The sequence below is a fragment of the Protopterus annectens genome, chromosome 8.part0 (assembly GCF_019279795.1).
Source record: "Protopterus annectens isolate FY-2018-M chromosome 8.part0, PAN1.0, whole genome shotgun sequence".
In the NCBI taxonomy this organism is placed as follows: Eukaryota; Metazoa; Chordata; order Ceratodontiformes; family Protopteridae; genus Protopterus; species Protopterus annectens.
In genome coordinates this window covers 918,402,791-918,427,672 of record NC_056741.1, presented here as the reverse complement: position 1 = coordinate 918,427,672, position 24,882 = coordinate 918,402,791, and the positions used below count along the sequence as shown (strand labels likewise).

Genomic DNA, 24,882 nt, shown 5'->3' with positions numbered 1-24,882 from the left:
CTCTTCCTAGGGGGCTCCCCTGCCAATTCAGGGGAGGCCTCGGAAGAGGATGAGATCCCCACAGGGGATTCTTGAGGAGCTGGCTCTCTGCGGTCTGGGATGAGGGAGTGAGTCGACATAACCAAAGGCACCGAAGAGGGAGGGGCGGACGGAGCCGACTGTGGAGTCGAACAAGGTTCCAACACACTCCGCATGACCTCGAACGCACCCCTGTCCGGCAGAGCCAGAGGTCCCCGCTCCGAGAAGCTGAGAACCTCCTCGGCACCGACAGAGATGGCTCCGAGGCCAATGTCGGAGCCGAACTCACCAGCGCCAAGCACCGAGAGGGAGAGGGGTCGGACAAGGGTCCGATGCCACTCACCCCTCGGAGCCGACGAGGGAAGCCGCGCCGAGATTCTTCAAAGAAGAAATCGGAGCCGACGACGGAGCCGAAGACAATTGTATCGGCTCCGACGCTACCACAGTCTCGGTCCCGAGACGCCCCGGCTCCGAGCTCAAAGGAGTCAGAGGAGGAATATTTATAGGAACAAGTTGAGGCATCGACTGATGAGTCGGACTCTGGAGCATTTGGGCCAGTGCCTCAGACTTTAAAAGTCGACTCACTACCCTCTGGAGGTCGTGATCTGAGAGCCTCGATGACCTGGAGGAGTGAGATCTGTGGCTCCGTTCAGACAGCAGGGGAGACGCTGGAGCTGAATGAACGGAGCCAAGGGACGGTGACCTCGATCTCTTTCTAGATGTCGGCTCCGATGGTCTGATCGGAGCCGACCCAGGAATCTCTAATGCCTCGGCTCCGGCCGGAGCCGAGGGAACCACAGATACTGCAGTCAAAGACTCATCGGCTCCAGCCGGAGCCGATGAAGCAGTAGGCTTCGAAGCCTTAGGCCTCGACTCTGAAGCTGGAGCCGAGGTCTTGGAAGCCTTAGAAGGTTTCCCCGATGTCACAGAAAGGGAACCTTCAGGCTTAAGCAAACCCCTTAAAATGAGTTTGTTTCTTCTCTCCTGCAGGACTCTAGGGCTGAAGCCATGGCATACAGCACAAGAGTCCTGCAGGTGTAAAGGTCCCAGGCAATACACACAAGAAGTGTGACCGTCTGTCAGAGACATTTTCTGACAGCACGAGTCACACTTCTTGAAGCCTGAGACCTTTGAATCCTTGGACATACTCAAGGTACCGAAGTGTAATCACACACAGAAAACACACACACACAGATTACACTGATAGGGGTCTAAAAGGAATTATTTAGACTAAAGGGTAAGTTAAGTTAAAACTTCCTAATCAAACACATACACACCCTAAGGAAGGGAAGGAAGGGCCCGAAGGCCTAGGGAAAGAACTTATAAGTTCTTTAGAAAAAAGGGGCTGGATAAAAAGTAGAAGGGATAATATCCACTACACTAAAGGGAAAGAGAAATACACTAAGCTAGCTTAAGTCTAAAGAATTTAAACTAGTCTAACTTTCACTAACCTGGAGCCGGTAGAAAACACACCTCGTTCGCTGTAGCGGCAAACGAGATCTGAGGTAATTCACGCCTAGCATTGTGGGATATAGGGGCAGCCTCGAGCCGGTGGAACCAACTCTCGAGCTTTTAGAGTGGCCGAGTCGGAGCCGAGGTCGGCTCCGAACCCATCCAGCAAGAATGAAGGCGAGATAGACAACTTAACATCTATAGTTACTCTTTCCTGTGATGCTTCTAAGTTTGGTCTAGGTGCAGTCATTCAAGAGGGTAGACCAGTAGCCTATGCCTCGAAAACTCTTACCCAGACTGAGATGCAATATGACAGATTGAGAAAGAGTTTTTGGCAACGGTGTTTGCATGTCCGAAGTTTTATGATTATATTTATGGTCGACCAATCCAGACTGAAACTAACCACCAACCTCTAGTCACCATTTTGAGAAGACCTATGTATACAGCTCCTGCCAGACTGCAAACTATGATACTCAAACTGCAGAAGTACAATTTCAATCTTGTTTACACAAAAGCCCAACTTCTGTATCTTGCTGACACATTATCCAGATTGCCCAGAAAAAACATAGAACAGCATAACAATGAGCAACTTGATTTTGAGGTCATGGAAGTGAGAAATTTTTTTTCCACACGTCTTGATGAGCTAAAACTCACATAGCTTCAGATCCAATTCTCCAGAAGCTAAACCTCTATCAGTTGAGGATAGCCTTCAAAGCAATCTTGTTTACCAGTAGAAGTGAAACCATATTTTTCATACAGAAATGAGATTTTGTCAGACAATGGTATCATCATGAAAGGTCCTAAAGTGATTGTTCCAAAGTCCTAGCAAAAGGGGTATATTAAGATCTTGCATTGTGGTCACCCAGGAACTGATTCTACCAAAAGGAGGGTGAGAGGTCTAATATTTTGGCCTTCTATGTCAAGAGATATCGAGAAAGTACTTTCATCTTGCTCAGTATGTAATAGTACAAAGCCACATCAACAAAAAGTACCACTTCAGTTAAGCCAGATTCCTGAACTACTCTGGTCGACAGTAGTCACAGATATCTGAGTGGAATGGTCAACATTATTTAGTGTTAGACTTTTATTCGAATTGGTTCGAGACTGACCGACTTCCCAACCTAACTTCCAGTACTGTCACTACTAAGTTGAAGCGACATTTTTCTGTCTATGGTAGTTCGCACAAAGTTATTTCTGACAATGGTGCACAGTTTACAAATCAGCAGTTCCAAGAAATTTGCAGAAGAGCAGGACTTTGTTCATACTATGAGCAGTCCTGAATACCCTCAGTCAAACAGTTTGGCTGAACTTTCATAGGTGTTTACTAGGCTAATGACCACAAGGGGCTTTTAAGCCAAACTATGCATCGCAAATCGCTGACAAGGTCTCATACCCTTGATAAGTGTAAATATGGGCCTGGTAGATGAACAATTTACAGGTACAGTTCAAAGTGCAAAACAGCCGTTAGAAAAATCCAAACGTGACAATACCAATGTTTTTCTAAAATGATTAAATCTCAGAAACATTCCTTGTGACAAGTCTCTGGGCAGATGAACCAAGATGTTTATGTCGAGACAAACCACAACCAAAACTACCAATCAGCAGTCATTTACTGGTTCCATGTGCCAAGTACAATAAAGCTGTGAAAGCCCAACTGCTGAAAAAGCATTTGCCCCAGAAGTCTTACTATGACCTGTTCCAGAGAACATTCTGTCAGTAATTCCCGCTCCTGAGAAAAACCCAGAGATTCCTCAAGCAGAACATTCCCTAATGACTGTCCCTGTTGCTAAACCCAGTCCTATTATGTTACAAGATCAGGTCGTGTCTCGAAACTTAGTTACAGATAAACTGCAGCCTGGACATGACTGTTTTATGTCTGTATAATTGCCTGCCTATTGAAATGTCATTGTTTATATGAGAGAGCTCAGTAAAGAGGGTGGACGTAGATCAGTGTGTATGATATACCTTTAAAAAGCTCTCCAGTAAATTAGCATGTGCAAGCAAGAGTGCCAAAATGCAAGATATAAAGATGTGGATCTTGTGCCCACAATTTTAAGCCTTTATCTTTAAACTGTACCGTGTAAAAGGTAGAAAAGACTGCAAAATACTGGTACTTACTGACCACAAACGCCACGAGATCACAGCCCCCGAGAAACAATGCGTTTTCTTAGGTGGCAAATAAGATGTGAAGTAATCAGGGTAGATGGCAGGGGATTATGGGTAGGGGAGGAGTCAAAGCCCCAGATCAATGTGTTTAAAGGTGCCAAGACCAGATCCAATATTCAACCAGTAAACAAGATGAAAACTGACATCAGATTAAAGTATAAAGGATGCATCCAGACATTTAAACAGATTCCAGTCATGGTTTTACTGCACATCAGGGCCAATGTTTATCATATCAAAATGTGTCCATCCACAAACTTTCACTGTGCAACAAATCTAGAGCAACTTACCTGAAATCCAAGTTTTCCTCTCCACCATGCTGTATCTTCTTTAGGTGGCATGTCAATTACAGACACCATATCTCCAACCTATGCAATTCCATAAAAGTAAATAAATAAACATGAAACATTTCAGGAAAAGCAACAGCAAAAATATTTTGCGATATGTGTAAAAATGAAGAACACTGAAATACTTAAAGTTTAGAACCCTAACATCACTGCCCATGTACATACTTTAATATTTTTAAGGTAAACTGCACAAGACATTTTTTCAGTTAAAACGGGCATGTGTGTGAATTAATTACTTGCTCAAAATCAAAAGTACGTAAACTGAGCTGAGTAAGTCGGGTAACAACTTCAAATTTTAGACTTCCACATTAAACCTCCACGCTGCATCCTACCAACAAGCTGCCCAATCAGCAATGATATGTATCTTAACAGTATAATGAAAGATGCAGAATATCCAATAAAAAATATGAGTCACTTCTGTCAGTTAAAACTTTCTGCTACCTCTATAAATACCGGGAGGGGGACATCTTTGGCCTCTGACTTAGGTAAAATACTGTTACCTCAAAAGTTATTTGAGCACCATGGCTTACAAGGTGTATGCCTGGTTACACACATGGGGAAAAGTCATATTAAGGTTTGCTGGCTGTACATAATCCATACATAATTGTGAAATCAACTAACTGAATCCTCCGACCTATGGAACATACTTAAGTTTGATTCTTTTCTTCCCAGCATCTCTCGGTAAGGGTCCGCTCATCCGCAAACTCTTTAATCTGGTCTTCTTTCTTAATTTATTTACATTTGTTTACCAGGAAATTCCAACTGGATACAGGTCCTTTTTCAGTGGAGACCCGGGGAGAAATTGCTGGAACCTGTGTTCTGAGAGACTGCTTTCCAATCTATCTACAAATATACAGAGTTGAGTATATTTTTTTGGTTTTAGAGTTTGTACTGTTAGTTGTAGTTGTTGATTAGATCTCTGTTGAAACTGTTTTGTCCCCCCCATCCTCCCTATTTCTGTCTTGTAGTTTAAATTTGGTGGCTTTTGCAGTTGCCCGCCCCACTGTAGATTTGATCTGGGACACTCCCCCAGTGCAATCTCTTTACCACATTCTACCTAATAAACTCTTTCTGCACTTGCTTTTAGTCCTTTTTAATTTAATTGCATTTTTTAAATTGTGTTTGGTCTAATATTGCTACATATTCAAGTGTGCCAGCTTGCACTGCATGTGAATTGTTTTTACTACAGTTTTTGCTACTTTTCTGTAAAAAAAAAAAAAAAAAAAAAAAAAAAAAAAAAAAACTAAGCCTGTTTCCTACCTTTCCTGTAACTAGTTCCAGATACAGATTTGCTGTATGCATGACTGTATGTAAGCTTCTGAGCCCCCCAAGCCTTAATGTGTTGGAGGGAAGCCTTCTAGCTTATCAGTAGGAGTGGTAAGCACTAGGTAACCCTGTCTACCACATATGGAGTGGTTCTGGCCCAGAAATTACAGTTACTGGCCGTTTGGGCAATCTCTTCAATCTCTCTCAACTTTTTGATTTTGAAAGCCTGCATTTGCACTTGTTTCTGTCCTGTAACTCGAATAGTGCAGATACAGATTCTTAGTTTTAGCACTTAAATTTGCTTATTTGTGCTCAGCACTTGTTCAGAACTTGTAAGCACTAAATAAGCTACTAATTACTACAGCACTCAACCTTCCTCATTACCTAGAGGAAAACAGTTTTTGTACTTAATTTTCTCCTTTGCTGAGAGAAAAACAGTTCTTGTACTCACTTTCTTCACTTATCTAGAGGAAAATAGTTTTTTATTCAGGCATGTCCAAGGGTCAGCTCCCAGTGTTCTCGCCTGTCTATCTGAAGAATCTGGGCATCTTGAGGCAACACTACAACCTGTGAGAGATGCACTTATCTAGCCAACCTGGAGGTAAAGCTCTCTCCAACCAAGATTGAACTTGACAGTTAAGAGGAGAAGGTAAACACTTGCACCACACCACACTCGTCACATAGTCTCACTAAAGCCACAGTACCAAAATCCACACATAGTAACACAAAAACATTCGCAGAGGCTCTCAATAATAATCTGTCTAAGCAACAGAGACCTCCAAAGCAGAAACGCAAGCAACCTCCATCCCCCAACACAGCCCACAGACTCAGTGTGCCACTCAACCACAGCCAATAAGGCAAAACAACGTACCCAACACACTAGTCACAGGTGAATCCATAGTCAGGCACATTGATGTCCCACTCACCAGGCTAAACAAGGGGAAGGTTACTGTCCGCTGCCTGTCGGGTGCAAGGATCCGCCACATAACCCACACACTCAGGACACTCCACAACAAGTACAGATATGACTCTGTCATTGTCCATGTTGGTGTGAATGACCTGAGATGTACCTCTCTGGACTACATGAACAGAGACATGGAAGAGCTCTATGATCTTGTAGCCCAGGCAGGTATGACCCTAGCCCTGAGTAGCACTCTTCCATCGCCCAGAATGACACCGCAGTACAAGGACAAAATGATTGACTTCAACAATTGGCTAAGCTTCTGGTGTCATTCTAAGGGGATCCAGTATCTGTCTGCTTGGGATGACATGGTCGACAGACCATGATGCTTTGCCACAGATGGCCTGCACCTGTCATCCCTGGGATTCCGGATACTGGCTAAGGCTCTTGCTGCCCCTAAAGTGCCTATTTTAGGTAAGGTTCAAATAAATTCACCACCGTTACAGGAACAGGCAAGCAAAAACTAAGGGTAATACTACTCAATGCTAGAAGTCTAAATCTCAAAATGCACTCACTCGAGGCACTCCTTAAAATGGAGAACATCGATATCTGTGCAGTGACTGAGACCTGGTTCAAGGCTCCCGAGAGCACCCCTGCACTACCAGGCTATAACTCATACCACACTTTTCGGCCATGTAACCTGGACCGAAACACCAAAGGCGGAGGTGTGTCCATATTCATTAAGGATATCCACACCTCCAGGGTAGTTGCTCAGCATACTGCATTCAAAGTTATCCAAGTGCAACTAACTCTGGCAAAACTGCAATCCAAACTGCAGCTTGCTATAGATCCCCACTATGCCCCAGCATTCCCACTCCTCTTTTCTTGATGTACTGGAAAATATTAGGGTTCAACCAAACACACTAATAATGAGCGACTTCAACTACCCCACCATTAACTGGGAAAACTACTTGTGTACCAACTCCTTAGCTCAACGCTTTCTGGAATTCATAAACTCCAATGCCCTGGATCAACTTATCCACACCCCCACCAGGGTCAACAATATCCTAGACCTAGTCATTACCAACATGAGTGACCGGTGTTCCACACCTGAAGTCAACTCCTCATTGGTCTGATCTGACCATAAGCTAATCACTCTTGATATCCACATCCCACCCCCCATTAAGGAAACCACGGTAAAAATTTTCTCCAAAGCCAGCTTCATGCTTTTTAAGACAGAAGTGGTGAACTCCAGGACCCCCATGGCGATGGACAATACAGTTACAACTGCTGAATCCTACACAAATGCACTCTATAAGCACTTAGACGAGTGCATGGATCGTGCTATCCCAAACAGAACCGAGACGCTATCCTCCAGAAAAAGGAAGCCAATCTGGTGGTCCCCTGCCATAAACAAACTGTACAACAGAAGAAAGAAACTGTTGCAAAAGAGAGTAAAATCCCATGACTGGAGGAGCTCCCTAGTCAGCCTCAGTAAGAAGCTGAGATCCCTTATAAGATCCTCCAAAGCTAGCTACAAAAACAAAATCGCCACTACTTCTAAGGATAACCACAAAGCATTCTACAGCTATGTCAAGAATCTCGATGGCAACACCCAGATCTGCTCCGAGTTACAGCACAACGGCACGAAAATTACAGAACCAACTGATATTGCCAATCCTGGCAGATAGGTTCAGTGCTAACTTTACCCCACCCCCACCCCCTAAAGGGCCCATATCTATACAAGAAGAATGCAGAGTCCCTGTAATCACAACTACGCAGGTAAAAACTGCACTCTCTAAAGCCAAAAACACAGCATCCATGGGACCGGACAACATCCCAGGCTGCGTTTTACACGAACTTCAGAACAAACTGGCTCCCCACTTAAGCACCATGTTCAATAATAGCCTTGCATCAGGATTTGTGCCCACTGAATGGCGCACAGCAACAGTTATCCCATTCCACAAAGGGGGAGTCACCACTGATCCCGGGAACTACCGACCTATTAGCCTGACTAGCCTGGTCTGCAAGGACATGGAACATATCATCATGGAACTCAAACAAAGACATTGGTAACCTCCAAACTCTGGATCCCACCCAGTTCAGGTTTGTGAAAGGCAGATCATGCCTCCTAAACCTGATTGACTTCTTTGAGTCAGTCACCACACAGCCTATCTTGACCTCGCCAAGGTTTTCAACACCATCACCCATTCTGGAATTATAGCTAAACTCACTAAACTAGGTATAAATCCCTACGTCACAAGATGGGTTGCCAACTGGCTCACTGACAGAACCCACACTATAAAAGTTGCAGATTCCAAATCTGACCTCAAAGCAGTGACAAGTGGAGTACTACAGGGTTCCGTCCTGGGACCTCTCCTGTTTGCTATCTACTTCTCAGAAGTACAGGCTAACACAGAAGGCCTCTGGATAACGACATTCGCAGATGACTGCAAACTAGGAGCCATAGTCAAGTTCCCAAATGATGTGCACATCCTACAGAAGGGCCTCGCTGAGACAGACGTCTGGTGTCAGAGCCAAGTTTTCAAGCTCAATGCCAAAAAGTGCAGTGTCATCCCCTTTGGTAAACTCTGTACCCATGAACTACCACATAGGCAGCAATCTACTTAACACCGAATGTGTGATAAGAGACCTTGGGACCCAGGTGGACAGTAGTCTCTCCTTTGATAATCACATCGCTACAGTAGTCAGGAAGTCCTTCTACGTGGCACACCTCATCATAAAAGGGTTCTCATCCAGGAAAAAAGAGGTTATTGCTCCCCTCTACTCGACACTCAGACCCATTATAGAGTACAATGCCCCTTTTGGAATGTACCTCACAAAACATCTGCAGCAGCTGGAAAGGCCACAGAAGTACATCACAAAGAGGATTACTGGCCTCAAACAAATGCCCTACACTGACAACCTCAAAAAAACTCCAGCTTTACTCCGTAGCAAATTGCCTACTCTGAGGTGATCTCTGCCTAACATATAAAGCTGCGTCAAACCCAGAGCTGTTTGACATGCTACACCTAAAGAGATCCTAATCCCTCCGAACTACACACTCTAGTGACCTAAACCTTGTCACCACAATAAACAGGACATGCTGGAGAGATAGATTCCTGTCCACAGACTTCCTACACACTGGAACAGGCTACCCATTTATGTCGAGCAAAGTTCTTCATTAGCACTCTTCAAGAAAAATCTTGATGAGTGGATGGGAAATAGTAAATACACCGCGTGGATCACTTTTGTGTCTCTGCTCGACAGTGGTACAGGAAAATAACTTTCTTGGGTGGCGTAAGCCAGGGAACCTTGTTGGCTAGGCTTACGTAGGCCCTTGGGCCGATAGCCTAGTACCTACCTATGAACAATAAATGAGCAGCAGAGTACATGAAGAACAACTGAATACACATACAATAGCAAATAACACATACTGCAGCAAACATTAGCTATACATACAATATGAAACATAGTAATGAACAAATATACCAATATCTATCTAGGGGCTAGGAATAAAGGTAAGATGTATATACAGACAGTACTAAGCTGAAACGGATACTGTTCCAAACACATATACCTAAATCTTCTATACAAATATTGCACTAAACCCAAGCAGATATAAAGCAGAAACTCCACACAAATGTGGAACAAACTAGAAGGGTTAATGGGATGGAAGGTGAAGATAGAGGAGTAAGAGAGGAGACTAAGTGAGTAGTATTACATAGTAGTGAGAGGAAGCTGGGTGTAAGTCAGTTGGATATGTATTTGGAGTTGAGATTAAGTGAGGTAGTTAAGCATGTTATAAACAGGTCTGAGAGATGAGTGAGGAGGGAAGGGTAAAGGGTGAGCCAGAGCCTGCAAAGGAAGGAATGCAATGATCAGACAGTGTGAGGCAGGATGGCTAGGGGAGGGGAGAGAAAGGGGAGGTGCCCTTAATGGCTTTCTTAGCGAGAATGTTTTCTCCTTAAGAAGTGAACACTGCTCAGACACCTGCAACATGGGACTTCATTTTACATCAACCTTGCTCCAAGTATGGCTTCCCTACTCAGTTTTCTAATAAAACTTTGTCAAATATGGCAATCAAACAACAGGTTACTCTCCTGAATAATAAAAAACACTTAAAATATTTAGATTAACAGTTTTATATGGAATTATAATCTCACAATCACCAGTGGCATAATACTTAGGGTCTTTGCCACCCAAGCATAAGGTACATGGTTTGAACCTGACCTCCAACCAATGCCTGGTTGAAGTGTGTACGTCTTCCCTGCATCTCTGTGGGGTTCCTCCTGCCTCTGAAAAACATACAGAGGGTTTCCTTCTCATACTCACCAAATAATGGAGCTATAAGCAGCAGCACAGACTCTACTTGGTGCCCTATGGGTGAAGAGTTGGATAAACCAACTGCTTTGGTGCATAGTATCCTCATAATAGCAGAACACGGATCACAGACTGACGTCTATAGTAGGGCTAGCCCCTCAGCAGTGTCAAATATGACTCTAGGTGATTCAGTTGTATTCACTGTCATCAAATGAGCATAGGTACTTGCCAGTGAAAAGTAGGTCAAGGACCTGGTTTACTATGACCTATGCCAGGGACCCATGCTAATGGTAGGAGGGGTGTATGTGCCCCATTAAAACCCAGCAGCTTTGGGTCAATAAGCTACTGGCCAGCCGGTGTCCAGTTGCCCAGTTTGGGTTCCCTGGGAGAGCTTTCTAGAGCAAAAGGTGGATGTAAAGCCAATCAACCTACCAAACAAACTAAGAATTCCTACACTCAATGCAGGTTCATGGACAGGATGCAGCTTGGAAGTGAATGACACAAGGATAAAGAGGAGGCTGGACATACTATGTACCCAGGAGGCAAGATGGAAAGGCAGTGCAGCAAAGCCACTTGATTGGGATCCAGTGTTTACTACTCTGGAGGAGGACAGACTAGAAATGTTGCAGGAAATGTGTTGAGGGAGAGGCTTCACAAGTTAGTGACGATATCATCAGAATCAGACTCATGGCAAATCAGATTCCAGCCTAATGATATGGCAGTATTCATAATCTCAGCCTATGCCCCACAGCAGGGTTCTGATAGCAAGGAAAAAACATTTGCGGACTGAGGACTGCCTGGGTCCACATGGGTGGGGCAACATGAATAAAGGATGAGAGGCCATTCTAGGCTTCTCTCTGGTAAATGGCTCAATAGTAGCCAACCATGGTTCAGAAAGAGAGAGTCACAAGATCACATACAAAAAGTGGCCAATATGCAAGTCAGGTAGGCTTCCTCCTAGTTAGGAAAGAAAAAGTATAGTTGTGTACACTTACCATAAATGTAGATGTTCGAGTGCATTCACTATTGCAGTCATCACATTGGGGTTATCTGCTTGCAGTAGCCCTCAGTCGGCCTGATTATCCGAGTCTTGAGTCTTGAGTCTTGCGTCGGTTGCTGTCTCATCTTCTGTGACACCAGGTAGTCAGGGATATAAAACATGCAGCTGAAGCCATTACATCAGTTTTTCTTGTCCCAGATGTCAGGTGTCCCCCTAATAGGAAGCAATTAAATATATATATGTACAAGGTTATACCTCCAACAAAAAAGCAAATACACCAAAATGCTTTTAAGCATAGTAAAGGAGAATAGAGGTATAGCCAAAAGAAGTCAGGGGGCTGGAGGGAGGGTAACTAGGACTGCAACAGTGAATACACTTGAACATCTACATTTATGGTAAGTGTACACAACTGTACTATGTTCTTCGTGTTTCACTGTTGCAGTCATCACATTTGGATAGATTTCCTAAGCTAATGATGGGAGGAGGAATTTAGATAGCATTAGGACCAGCTATAAGGCCCTGCAAGACTGCAGTGGCAAAGCCAGCTCTGTATTTAGAGAAAATTGGCAAATGGTAATGCTTGGTGAAAGTATGTACAGAACTCCAGGTAGCAGCTTCTAGGATGTCTCTGGTAGGGACACCTCTGAGAAAGGCTGAAGAGGTAGATGCAGCCCTGGTTGATTGGGGTCTAATCCCCTGTGGGATAGGTTTTCCATGGTGCTTACAGCAGAAATGAATGCAATGGCCTATCCATTTAGAAATGGTTTGCTTTGAAATAGCCTTCCCCTCTGCCCCTGCAGCAAATGCCACCAGCAGTTGTTCAGATTTCCTTTGAGATTTAGTCCTGTCCAAGTAAAATCTAAGTTGTCTGCGCACATCTAAGGAGTGTAGTATCCATTCCCCTTTGTTTGGTGGATTGGAAAACAAGGTTGGCAAATGAATGGATTGATTAAGAGCCACACTGGACACCACCTTGGGCATGAAGGAGGGACTGGTCCTGAGAGACACCCTGTCCGCATGAAAGATGATGACAGGCTCCACTGCCATAAGGGCCTGTAATTCAGATACCCTTCTTGGCTGAAGTGATTGCTAAAAGGAAAGCTGTTTTCCAAGAGAGGAATTTTAACTCTGCAGTTGCGTGGTCTTAAGTTTTTTGCCCTTCTGAAGAACTGCTTGAGCAGTGGGTGAGAAAAGAGGGGTGGTTCTGTGTTGTAATAAGCCGAAATGGCTGAGGCGTGAGGCTCTCGTGAAGCATCTCAGTTAAGTATTGAAGAATCTGAGGTAAATTGGGCACTGCTGTGGCCATCCCTTGAGTTTGGTTCCAGGTACAGAATCTTTTCCATTTTTCACCATAAGATTTTCTAGTATAGGCCTCCTTGCCTCCAAAATGACATCCAACACTTGTTTACTGAGGGATGGTAACTGAGAGATTAGGTAATTAGCCAGGCTGCCAGGTTCAGGGTTTGAAGCTGGGGGTGCAGAATCTGGCTCTCCTGCTGTGACAGAAGGGTAGGGGTCTGAGGCAGGTGCCATGGGGCTAGCTGTGACACACTGCGCAAGAGGGGATACACCAGTGTCAGCGTGGCCAGTCTGGTGCAATCAGTATCATCCTTGGTTTGTCCTGTTTGATCTCTAGTAGTACTTTGGAGAGGAGAGGCAGAGGAGGAAAGGCATAAACTGATAGAGCATCCACTTTCCAAGCTTGTTTGTGGAGAGTCCTTGTGCAGAATTTGTCCAATTGGTAGTTCCTGGGGGAGGCAATCAGGTCTACATCTCAGTTCCCCCATTTGTTAATCAACATGTTGAAAGTCTTTGGATCCAGTTTCCACTCATGTGGGTCCATGAGATTTCTGCTTAGTTCATCTGCCAGTGTATTTATGTTGGCCAGAGACTTGCACGATTTCTTGCAGCAACATGTGTTTACCTGGCCCAGGACTCAGCACACTACGTCAAATTCTGAACAAACTTCACGTCCCAGAAATGATATTCATACCTACGAAAATGTGATTAGCAATGTGCAATCTAAACTTGTTGTTGATGTTAGAAATGAATCCATTGAACAGCCACGCTCTGTATACTCCAGTCATCTGGTTCAATCACCCACAACAGTTGCCGTAAGCGTGAACACCCTCAGTGAAACAGAATCAGTAGTGAGACGCAAGATTATACCGGGCCAAGAAGAACAGATGGAACAGGTTTTTCAAACACTACCACTGCCTATACATACCACACGGATGAGGTTGTTTCCCAATGGCAATCAGCAGAGTGGCCAGAAAGGGAAGGAACCTCCTGCACATATTCAGAGACATACATTGAAGAAAATGAAGGGCTACGCCAAGCAGGACTCATCTGGAACATTTCACGCTATGAATTAAATTCAGCAGAAATACAACTATTATTGAAAGGTTTGAGTTTTATACCAACAGTTAACTCTGAGTACAGAGATGTTTAATCCAGCTTCAATTGTTTGCACGCAATGTATCTCTTAAGAAAATATTTGGTAATACCAACGACAATTATGTTATGAACTTTAGGAAACCTAGTGTTTATATGCCATATATGCCTGCTAACTGATATTTTTATCCAAGCTTGTGAAAAAGATCTTTATGAGAACATTTGCAATAATCAGAGACAATGTAATATGAACTTAAATAACCTTACTAAAGAGCAGCAGGCAGCATTGCATTCACTACAAAATAACAAAGATATAGTTATTCGACCATCTGATAAAGGTGGTCCTGCAGTTGTATTGGATGCCATGTATTATGCAACTGAAATGATAAAAATGTTATCAGATGATAATGTGTATAAAATTATAGCATAACAAACTATTTTAAAATATGTAGAATAGCATCAGTTCACTTCTACAGGAAAGCTTAAGTTTAGGCCATCTATGTAAAGAAATGTATGATTATTTTTTAGTGGAAAATCCAATTGTATCACTTATCCAAGGTCTCCCTAGGATTCATAAAGAACCCTTTAAACCCAAATTTAGACCAACTGTAGCAGAGGCTGGGTGGTTAACGGAGCCTCTCTCAATTTTCTTGGATAAGGAGCTCCGTAAAGTAACTGAAGGTTATGAAGTTATGATGTAATCTCCCCTGTTAACCTGCATACCGAACAGGGACGGTTTGGAAAAGGTTAAATCTTGTTTAATGAGTGGTATGTATAATGAGAACAAGGCTGACTTTTTATGTATGCTTTTGGAAGTTGTATTAGAGCACAACGTTTTTCTTTTTGGTGATAAATATTATTGGCAAACTTCTGGAGTAGCCATGGGCACCAGTTGCACCAATATAGTCATGATGGAATGGGAAGAGAAGCATATAAGGGTTAAAAGTACATCAGAAATGAGATTCTTTCAAAGATTTGTGGATGACCTCTATTTGTTGGAAAGGGGACCGTGACTCTCTGCATGATTTTGTGAGCTATCTCAATAGTACAAACGCTTTCCTTCGGTTTACATACTATAGTTCATATACACATATTGATTTCTTGGATGTATCCATCACAAGAAATGGTACACAGTTCCATACTTGTATACACTGGAAAGAATTATCTCCATTCTTTCATGGAACACAGTAGCATGCATCCACTGCATGTGTTTACTAATATAGTGGAAGGACAAGCTCTTAGGGTATCTCGCCTATCTTCACAGCATACTGACTTTATATCAGGGCTTGATTCTTTAAAGGAAGCATTTGTTAACAGAGGGTATCCTAATAAGGTTGTAGCACACACCTGCTCCAAAGTCTTGGAATGAGAGAGAGGGGAGAGGAAAGCTTTACTTTTCAAATGAGCATAGAAAAATTATATGAATATTAAGGGAAATATCTGAGATTCCGGTTATCTTATCCTATGCATTGGATATACATAAGACCCAATACACTGTCAATAGGAACTGGCATATTTTGATGACAGACGAGGACACCACAAGGATAGTGGGGAAGACACCTAGATTTGTATACAAAAATAGGTCCACATTGAAGAAGAAGCTAGGTTATCCGAAGTTACAAACTTTTCATAATGAGTTTATGTCGGGCACCTCCAAATATGGGACATGTAATTATTGTACCTTTGTAGACGAATCTAGATATTTTAGACATCCAGACACTCAATATCTTTGGGAAATTAAATGTAAGGTGGATTGTAATACCAGCAATTTAGTATATGTATCCCATTGTACCAAATGTTTTAAATTCTACATTTGTAAAACTAATCGTAGGCTTAGAGAAAGAATAAGGGACCATGACTATTGTGTCCGAAGAAAACAGGACTACAGTGCAATTGCTAAACACGTACTGTTGGAAGGGGTAGATCACATATTCCAGTTTCGGGTACTCAAAGTAATTCTGGAGACCCTTAGGATGGGTGATATTGTTAACATGACTGAGACACAGGAGCTACGTTGGATCCTATGCTTAGGAGCCGACCGTGGCTCAGGTTTGAATGACATGGCACCTCTCAAGCCTATTTTAAAGAATACGAGACTTAAGCACTAATATGCTAGGTTATTTCATCTATTCATTTTGTTATGTTATATAATTACTATGTGGAAAGCAGTAATATTCTCATGGTGTGTTTTTAGACTTTTATGATGCATCTTTTATTGTATGTATAACCTTAAATAAGTTGAACTTATTTTTCAATTAAGAAAAGGAGGGAAATCTAAGGTTTACTATTGGATGTTCTTATATACATATACATGTAGTACGTACTGTTGTTTTTTTTATGCATCTGATGAAGTAATGTTATTACGAAAGCGCTTACACAGAATAAACCTTTTCTTGGATTTTTTTTTATTTTTATCTACTTGCCTTCTTGCCATCTTGGGGTTTTTGTTTGGCATTGTGTTTTGCTCACTGCATCCTGTTTGGGATTTGTTCTGGGACCTTTTTGCTGCCAGTGTATTTAGTTTTCCTGACAGGAATTGAGCCTGTAGATGCACTTGATAGCTCAAGGCTGTGTTCCACAGAGCCCTGGCTAGTCTGCAGAGGGGGTAAGAATGGGTACCCCCCTGCTTGTTTATGTACCACATAACAGTGGTGCTGTCCGTCTTTACCATTAATTGTCCTGGAAGAATGTGGTCCTTGAAGGCTGTCTGAGCATTCTGCACAGCTAACATTTCTTTCTGATTGATATGCAGGTACATTTGACTTGGGTTCCATTTGTCCTGAATGCACTTCCCTGTCAGGTGAGTCCCCCATGCATAGTCTGATGTGTCTGTTGTTAGGGTTTGGGTGGCAGGGGGTAGAGTGAATGGTAGTCCCTTGTTTTGGTGGCAGGCCTCTGCCCACCAAAGGGCTTCTAACCATAGACAAGGTATGAAAAGAATCATTGCTTCTAGATCCTGAGGATGTTGGGACCATAGGCTTTTTAGATACCACTGCAGTTTCCGCATATGCAGTCTTGCATATGGAATTAGTAGAATGCAAGAGGCCATGAACCCAAAGGCTTGCAATATTTGCCTTGCAGATAGCAGGGTTTTTGTGGCCACTAGTTTGAAGTAAGTTGTCAAATTAATTTGTTTCTCTGGTGTGAGGAAAGCCATCTGGGAAGTTGTGTTCAAGCTTGTTCCCAGGAATATAATTTGACGACAGGGTACCAGATGTGATTTATTTTCATTCATGGTGTACCCCAGACAAGTTGACATCTTTTGTACAAATGCCAGATAATTCAGAAGTATGTCCTGGCTTTCTGCCTGAATAAGACAATCGTTCAGGTATGGGTATATTTGAATATTTCTTTGCCTGCAAAATGCAATGAATACCCTGGGCGCAGTAGATAAGCCAAAGGGCAGTGCAGAGAACTGACAGTGCATGTAGCCTGCTTTGAAGCATAGGTATCTTCTGCAAGATTCCCTGATTGGGATGTTCAGGTAGGCTTCCTTTAAATCCAGTGTTGCCAACCAGGCATCCTTGCCTAGCATAGGAAGTAACTGGTGAAGAGTTAGCATCTTGAATTTTGGAATCACCAAAAAGGTGTTTAAGGTAGAAAGGTCCAGAATAGTATGTCATGAGTTGCCTTTTCTGGGTTCCAGGAAAAGTCTTGAGTAGACACCTTGTCCCTTTTCCTCTTCTGGTACAGTTTGAATAGCCTTTATGCTTAGGAGAGAGAGTACTTGCTTTTGAGCCTCAGCCCACTGCTTTGGGGGTAGATATGGCCAAACTTTTGGGGTTGGTAATGTGTGGAAGTGAAATCTGTATCCTTGGGAAACTATATTTAAAACCCATTTGTCCTAGGTAATGAGTTCCCAGTTTTTTGCCTGCAGAGCAATCTTTCCCTCTAAAGGAGCAGTCAGTTGCGAAGTACTTGGAAGTTTCAAAATTAAGTAATTGAGACAGTTTACCATGGGGGGGGTCTTACTACTCCCTGATTTGGAAGTGGGAGACCCCACTGCTTAGTCCTGTGTGTACCCTGGGACTGATGCCTGGGTGTTCTGCTGATTATGGGTTTGGACTGAGAAGGCCTGGAAGAGGCAGGAAAGGACCAATTCTTACAGGGCCAATGCCTACTAAATCTTGGAGGCTGTACTTGTAAAAGTTTGTATAGATTTAGCTTTTTCCTCCATCTTTTTAAGAACTTCTTCTGCTAGGTGGTCCTGATTAAAGGGAGCATCCAGCAATTTAGCTTTAACATGATCTGGCAAGGATTGCTCCTTAAGCGAAGCATGCCTTATAAGTACAGACCCAGTGACAGCAGCCATGCAAGATGCCTCTAGAGAATCAAAACCACATTGCAAAGTATGTTTTCCAACCTGTTCAGCAGAATGCATTAAATCCTGTATCCTTGTTTTCAGCACAATCAGGAATCAACACCATTTTCTGTTTAAGCAATCCAATAATATGCTGCTGATACTTTAACATATGAAACTGGCAATTTAAGGCCCTAATGACCAAGGCTGCAGAGGTGTATATCTTCTTACCCCATCTATCCAACACCCTGGAGTCTCTATCAGAGAGGGTAGGATTTTTGGCAGTAGTAGCCTTAATGCCCTTGGGTTCCTGTGAAATGGTTTCTGGATCCGCAGTAGGATTTTTAAAAAGGAACTTGACAGTCAGGAACCCTGTAATATCTATCAGGTTTTTTGGGATCAGGAGGTGAAGAGTCAGGGGCCAAGCTAGATTTGGAAAAGGCATCATCCACAGATAGCTAAAGGCCTGTGCTGGGGCAGGAGAAAGAAATCCCTAAGCCTCTTTTTAATCAGAGTAATCCTGGTTTTCCCAACGAAAATGCTCCTTAAGAGTATGCAAGGTTTCACCAAAAGAGAAATCCTCTTGGTGGGGGGGGGGAGCAGAGGGAATAGAGTCCTCTGCATCAGAATTCTCATAAGTAGATAAGGGTAAATCCTGGTCATCAGAGGAAACAGAAATTTCAGAATCCTGGTCAGAAGTATCATAGGCAAATTCAGTCCTAGGTCTCTTAGAGGGGGAAGGTTGGCTTCCCCTGATTAAAGTAATAAGGTCTTCAGCCATTCTTATCATTTGCTTTTTAGGCACAGAGACCTGACCATGTGGTCTGGGCATCAGTTTTCTAGATATGGTTCGAGTTTTAGGCCTTGAAGAAGAAGATGGCATCGGTTTAATATGCAAGTCAGAATGCCCGAATACACCCTCAGAAGCCGGTGCCTGCAAAGCAGCTCCGGACCCATCCAAGGTAGAGACATCCGCAGATTCCACAGCTGAAGCATCTCTCCAAATGGGTCTCAGTAGAGGCCTGCAAAGTAGCGGGTATCAGGGGCTGCGAAAGCGCCTCACTGAGTACCAGCGAACTGGCGACTGGCTTAGGAGAAGCGTCATCGGCAGCTTTGGACCTAGGCAGCCTGTCTTTGTCTTTATCTTTGCGTTTTTTCGGAATGCCGGTAATCGGATGACTTACCGAAGACATATCTGGATAATTGAACCAAAAACAAAAATATTTAGAAGCGAAAATATACAGACGACTAATAGTTCGTTGCTTAAATAAGACATAAAACCGACAGCGAGGTACATTGTAGTCAGGGCCTAGGCAAAGAATACAGTAGGAATGAAAATCTTTGTGAGGTATTTGCTTTCCACAAGTAATACAATTATTGACTTTTACTGACATCGGTTTAGAGCAAGAAAATTTTCCCCAACGGGGTACTTGGCTTTAGTTGAAGACTTCGGTTCTGAAATTCGAAAGGAGTCAGCCGACTGGCACTTGCGAACTGCTTCTGCTTCAGGCACCGCATGGCAAGAAAGACTGATGTAATGGCATTGGCTGCATGCTTTATACCCCTGACTACCTGACATTACGGAAGATGAGAGAGCAACTGACGCAGGACCCAAGACTGATAAGGGCTACTGCAAGCAGATAACCCAAATGTGATGACTGCAACAGTGAAACATGAAGAACATCCATAGAATCAACAATTGCAAAGTCATCCCAACTGAAACAGTCTGCCCACAGCATAAACCACTGGTTGCCAAAATCAGCTACAAGTAGTGGTCAGAGAGGGATCTAAGGTCAACTGACCAGGATGAAGACCTAGAAGCCGACTGGTGAGAAATCACAACAGTGCAAGGAATTACTCGGGGCACTAGCACCTCAAAAAGAACAGGAAATACGTGGAGTTTAAGAAAGGCAGCACCTCAAAACTGCATGCATGAGGACTACAGAACAGATAAGTGGCTGAACCAGTTATGAATCTAAGGTACATAAGGAAAGCTGATGGTAGAATGCAGAAGTCCAGGAAGTGATCAAAGGAAAAAAAGCATGCATAAAAAAGTGGGATACAGAAAAGACTGACCAGGCTAAGAAGGAATACTGCTCCACAAAAAGAATAAATCCACGGACTTGCAAGCTAGTAATGCAAACTTTTTATTCCATAATTCCCAGTAGGAGCGATGTATGAGTTTTGCATCATTAGTTTAACTGTTTTAGTTTGTTTAAATTACATGGCTTTTGGAGTATGTACATAAAGTCAGAAACTCATTTATAGGTATGGTTTCTGACTTCTATACTTTCCATATAGTATATTAAGTATTTCACAAGTTTTTAGAATGTTTTTAGAATATTTATAGATATATAAATTATGATTTAAATTAATAAATATGTTAGTAGGTTTTAATTAATTTATCTAGAAGTAGATATAATTCATGGTATGTGTGTTTAAGGCATTTTGGCTTAGGCTGTGAGGGTATGTATATGCATTGGTTGGTGTTGATCAGATGTTCTAATTAGTAGGGCAGATCAGCTGACTGATGTTCATGTTATATACTGTGTTTTGAATATTTAATTGCATCTGAAGAAGTCTAGCTATCCAGCCAGACGAAAAGCGCTTTATGGAATAAAAAGTTTGCATTACTAGCTTGCAAGTTTGTGGATTTATTCTTTTTGTGGAGCATTAGTCGGTTTGTTGCTGCTGTTTTTTCCTAAGAAGGAATACTGGTTAGCTAAAAAAAAGAAGCTAACAAAGGAGTTGTAATAGCAAAGAACAAGGCATCAGAGGAGCACCAACAGCTTCTATAAAGCAAGTCAGTAGACGGCACAAAGAAACTACATCAGTTTGCAAGGCAAAGACAGAAAGATAAAGAAGATAGACAACCTTCATATGGGATGCCAGCAACAACCTGCTCACCAGTCCACAAGACTTCAAAGGCAGAAGGAAGGAGTACATCCAGAAGCTTCTGAATGAAGACGCCCCCACAAAAGCTGTACTGCTCCAGACACAGCTTACAATGTCAGGAGAAAAGGAGCTCACCACAGAAGTAAGAACAGCACTAAGGAAAATGAAGTCAGGGAAAGCAGCAGGCTAAGATGAGGTCACCAGAGATATGACAAAGATGATGGGTGAGATTGGGGAGATATGGATCGAGGGTACTCATACCAGTGTAGACAGAAAGGTGTATTCCGGATGACTGAAAAATAAGCATACTAATGCCAATGTTCAAGAATAAAGGGGACACTCCTGTCACACTACATGAAAGTTTTGGAGAGGATAACTGATAAATAAAGACTCTGTGTAGTAGAAAGTAAGATGGGAGATGAACACTTCAGATTCAGATCAGGGTGCGGCACAACTGACCCAATGTTTGCAGGGAGACAGATAGTTGTGAAGAAGCTGTAGATGAGGAGAGTCCAACTGGGCATTCCTAGACTCAGATAAAGCATGTGACAAGGTCCCAAGAAAGCTGATTTGGTTCAAAGCCCCAGACACATTGGTAGAACTAGTGCAAACCCTCAGAGGGGTTCCCAGTGGGAGTGGGTGTACATTAGGGTCCAACTTTGAGCCCACTGCTGTTTATACTGGTGATGGACTGCATTAGCAAATAGGTTGGAAGGGACAGATCAAAAAGGTTGCTGTATGCAGACGATGTGGAATTACATGCAGATTCTGAGCAAGAACTTTAGCAAAGGATAGGGGAATGAAATACAAAAGTGAAGGCACATGGGATGAAACTGAGTAGAGATAAAACACTGATAATGGCAGCAAATGGGGGAATCAGGAGAAGCTGAGAATTGAGACAGAAGGCAAGATAATGGAACAGTTAGCAGCCACAAGTATCTGGGAGGGATGGCGGAGGAGAAGGAAAGTCTGAATGAGGAGATCAAAGCTGGCATCAGAGGGGCTGCAGCCAACTGGCACAGTATCAGATGTAATATATGACTGCAGAATGCCAAAGAATCTGAAAAGTAGGTGTAGAAAATAGTGGTGCAACCTGTACTACTGAATGGTACAGAAACTGGGCAGTGAAGGCAGAGCAGTTAAGGAAGCTAGAGGGGATAGAGACAAAGTGCCTGAGATGGCTGGTAGGGTGCATACTATGGGAGAGAAAGAAATAAGGGCATAAAAGCAGAAGCCAAAGTGATTCCAATTGCAGAAAAGGTCAAACAGAACAGATTATGGCGGTTCGGGCACATGTGCAGAAAAACAGAAGACAATCCGGTGAAGAAGATTTGGGACAGAGAGGAGGAAGAAGATAAGAGGAAATCAGGGCATCCAGCAAACATAGGTTCATAGGTTCATACTAGGCTATTTGCCCTGGGGCAATTACAAGCCTGGCCCGATTTTGTTTGGCTTACGCCACCCCTTGATTTGAGTATACTGTGCCCTTTTCAAGGTTTAGTTTACTGTGCCTCTGTCTAATAGTGACACGGAAGTAATCCCCGGATTGTGTGAGAGAAGGCCTGCAACAGTCAGGCATGAGTGTTGACGAAGACAGCAGAGTGGCACTGGAGAGAGAGAGAGAGGGTGAGGGTTGACACGACACCCCGACCCCATGTAGAAAATGGAAAAAAGGGGGGTGATAATGATTAATCACAACGGCTCTTCAAGGCCGCACAAGGCAAACCCCCAGAAATGCAACACTCTCCAAACAAATTTCAGAGATAAAGAACTTTCCAATAAAGAAGAGAAACACAAAGATACAAAGCTTCTTTGATGGGGTACCTAAATTTCAGTCTCTCAACAACAGGAGGTGCAGGGCTGTAGGCTAAGAACAAGTGACTGCTGACTTACATTCTAAGAAGTGCAAACGCCTATGGAGGAGGGAATACTGAATATGAATTAACTGGTACTCCCTGTTATTCAGGATGCAGAGTTGCATTTATAAGCAGAGCTACAGGTGTTAGGCCAGTATGAAGGCCATCAGCCTGCAAATGATGTCCACATATAATAACTAAATAAAACTGTCACCTTCAATAAGAACATTTGTTAGAAACACTGACACTGAGTAGCTAGACACCTCCCAGCTAGTAAATGTGCATATCTGATTTATAAAGAATGTCTGAAGTTTTCAGTATATATAAGGTTTCACGGTCTTTTGTGATAAAACGTCAGATACAATGAATAGTAAAGAATGACACAAGCAAGCCTAAACAATGTCCAACTACAACTTCATAAGATGGAAATTCTGAAAAGAATTGTATGAACAGTGTTAACCAGCCCACAGAAACATTAATCTGACACACGACTTTGCAAAGCTTCTTACACTTCTTACAGTGATTGTATAACTAAGTGGTAAAATAAATACAGCCACCAAAACCATTACTTCTGTGTAGCATTCTGCATCTATCAAGCATAATGAAAAATTTCTGGGTGAATTTTTTTTGGCATCACAAACGATACACTGTTCTTCTATAGCGCTTTAGTGCATTCTTCCCAATATAGTAAGAAATGCAAACTCCATTCACAATACAATTAAAAAATGCATGCAGCTGCTCTGACTGCAACTTTGATGCGGCAAGCAAAGTAATCACGTGATCTTGTCAATTACCATTGCATAAGTTAAGAATTTATATTTCACAGAGTAAGAAGCATGGCTAGTCTTCCTTCCCACTTCCAAGTTAATCTGTCTCTCTACGAATACTAATGCTGTAACAGCCCAGTAATTTATTTTTTTCCTGTATGTTTTTCATCCCCATCCCTGCTGCTTGTGATCATAAAGCTTCCCATAACTGGGCACAGACAAATCATTCCCTTAATTTGGAATTTAACACCCAGGATCAGGGTGGCAGCTGTCTGTAAGGACCATTGTTAAGGTAGCCATGAAGATGTTTTGTGTCATCATCGGCATTCCAACAGTGAGGGCAACCCTAATGGCTTAACTCCACCATGAGCAGGAAGACGTGATCCACATCAATATGGAGGCCCATAAAGTGTTCTTCATGTAAGTGTATGTTAAATGCACACCCATTTTGAATACTACCACCAAGCAGAGGCTCTGTGAACTTAATGCTCACCCTCGAGACATGTATTTCCATCACTGCCCCATCTCCAAGTGACTGTGGCAGTGTATGGCTGGCTCAGGACCGTCTCCTCCAGGACAGATATGTCAATCCTCCCCTGCCAACTCATCCAGGAATCTGAGCAGTTTAACTCTGGGTGCCTGGATCGGGTCTACTTCAGAAGACTGACAAACCAAAAGACTGAAAATTCAAAATACTGAAAACATTTTTAATGCAATGAGCAAGACCTCCTACACCTCTCATGTGGGAGGCTGCACCCCCCACACCCCTTGCTAACTATACATACCAACTCCAAGATCGCATAACAGTGGAGAAGGGGCAAATTCTATCATTCAGTATTTTGAATTTTCAGTCTTTTCGGATTTAGTCTTTTGGTTTTTCAGTCTTCTGAAGTAGACCCCCCTGGATCATAGTCTAGGCTTTATCTTTCTACACTACCAGGGCTACTAATTCATCTTCAAGAATGCTCAACAGATCCGATCCAGTAAAACTAAACACACAACATTCCAACACTAAAAGTCCCCATCAGATTTCCTTAATTTCATAATGGGACAAAATATTAGAACTGTGAAAAACACAAGCTACCCAAGTGACATAAGGACTGAAACAAAGGACATTAACCGCTATGAACAACTGTCAACATGAATAATATGGCAGAAACCATTTAACACAGAATTTCAGTATGCTAGTAGTAATAACAG

At 42.7% G+C, this 24,882-nt stretch overlaps 1 protein-coding gene across 1 annotated transcript in view; it reads right to left on the bottom strand.

The window, feature by feature from the left end:
* ARHGAP33 (Rho GTPase activating protein 33) overlaps nucleotides 1-24,882 on the bottom strand; it is a gene marked incomplete in the record, with an annotated part of 3,206,105 nt that overhangs the window by 1,803,250 nt on the left and 1,377,973 nt on the right. Inside the window, 1 exon segment of the mRNA XM_044080442.1 lies at nucleotides 3,924-4,001. Within this exon segment, the coding sequence (XP_043936377.1) occupies nucleotides 3,924-4,001 (78 nt within the window).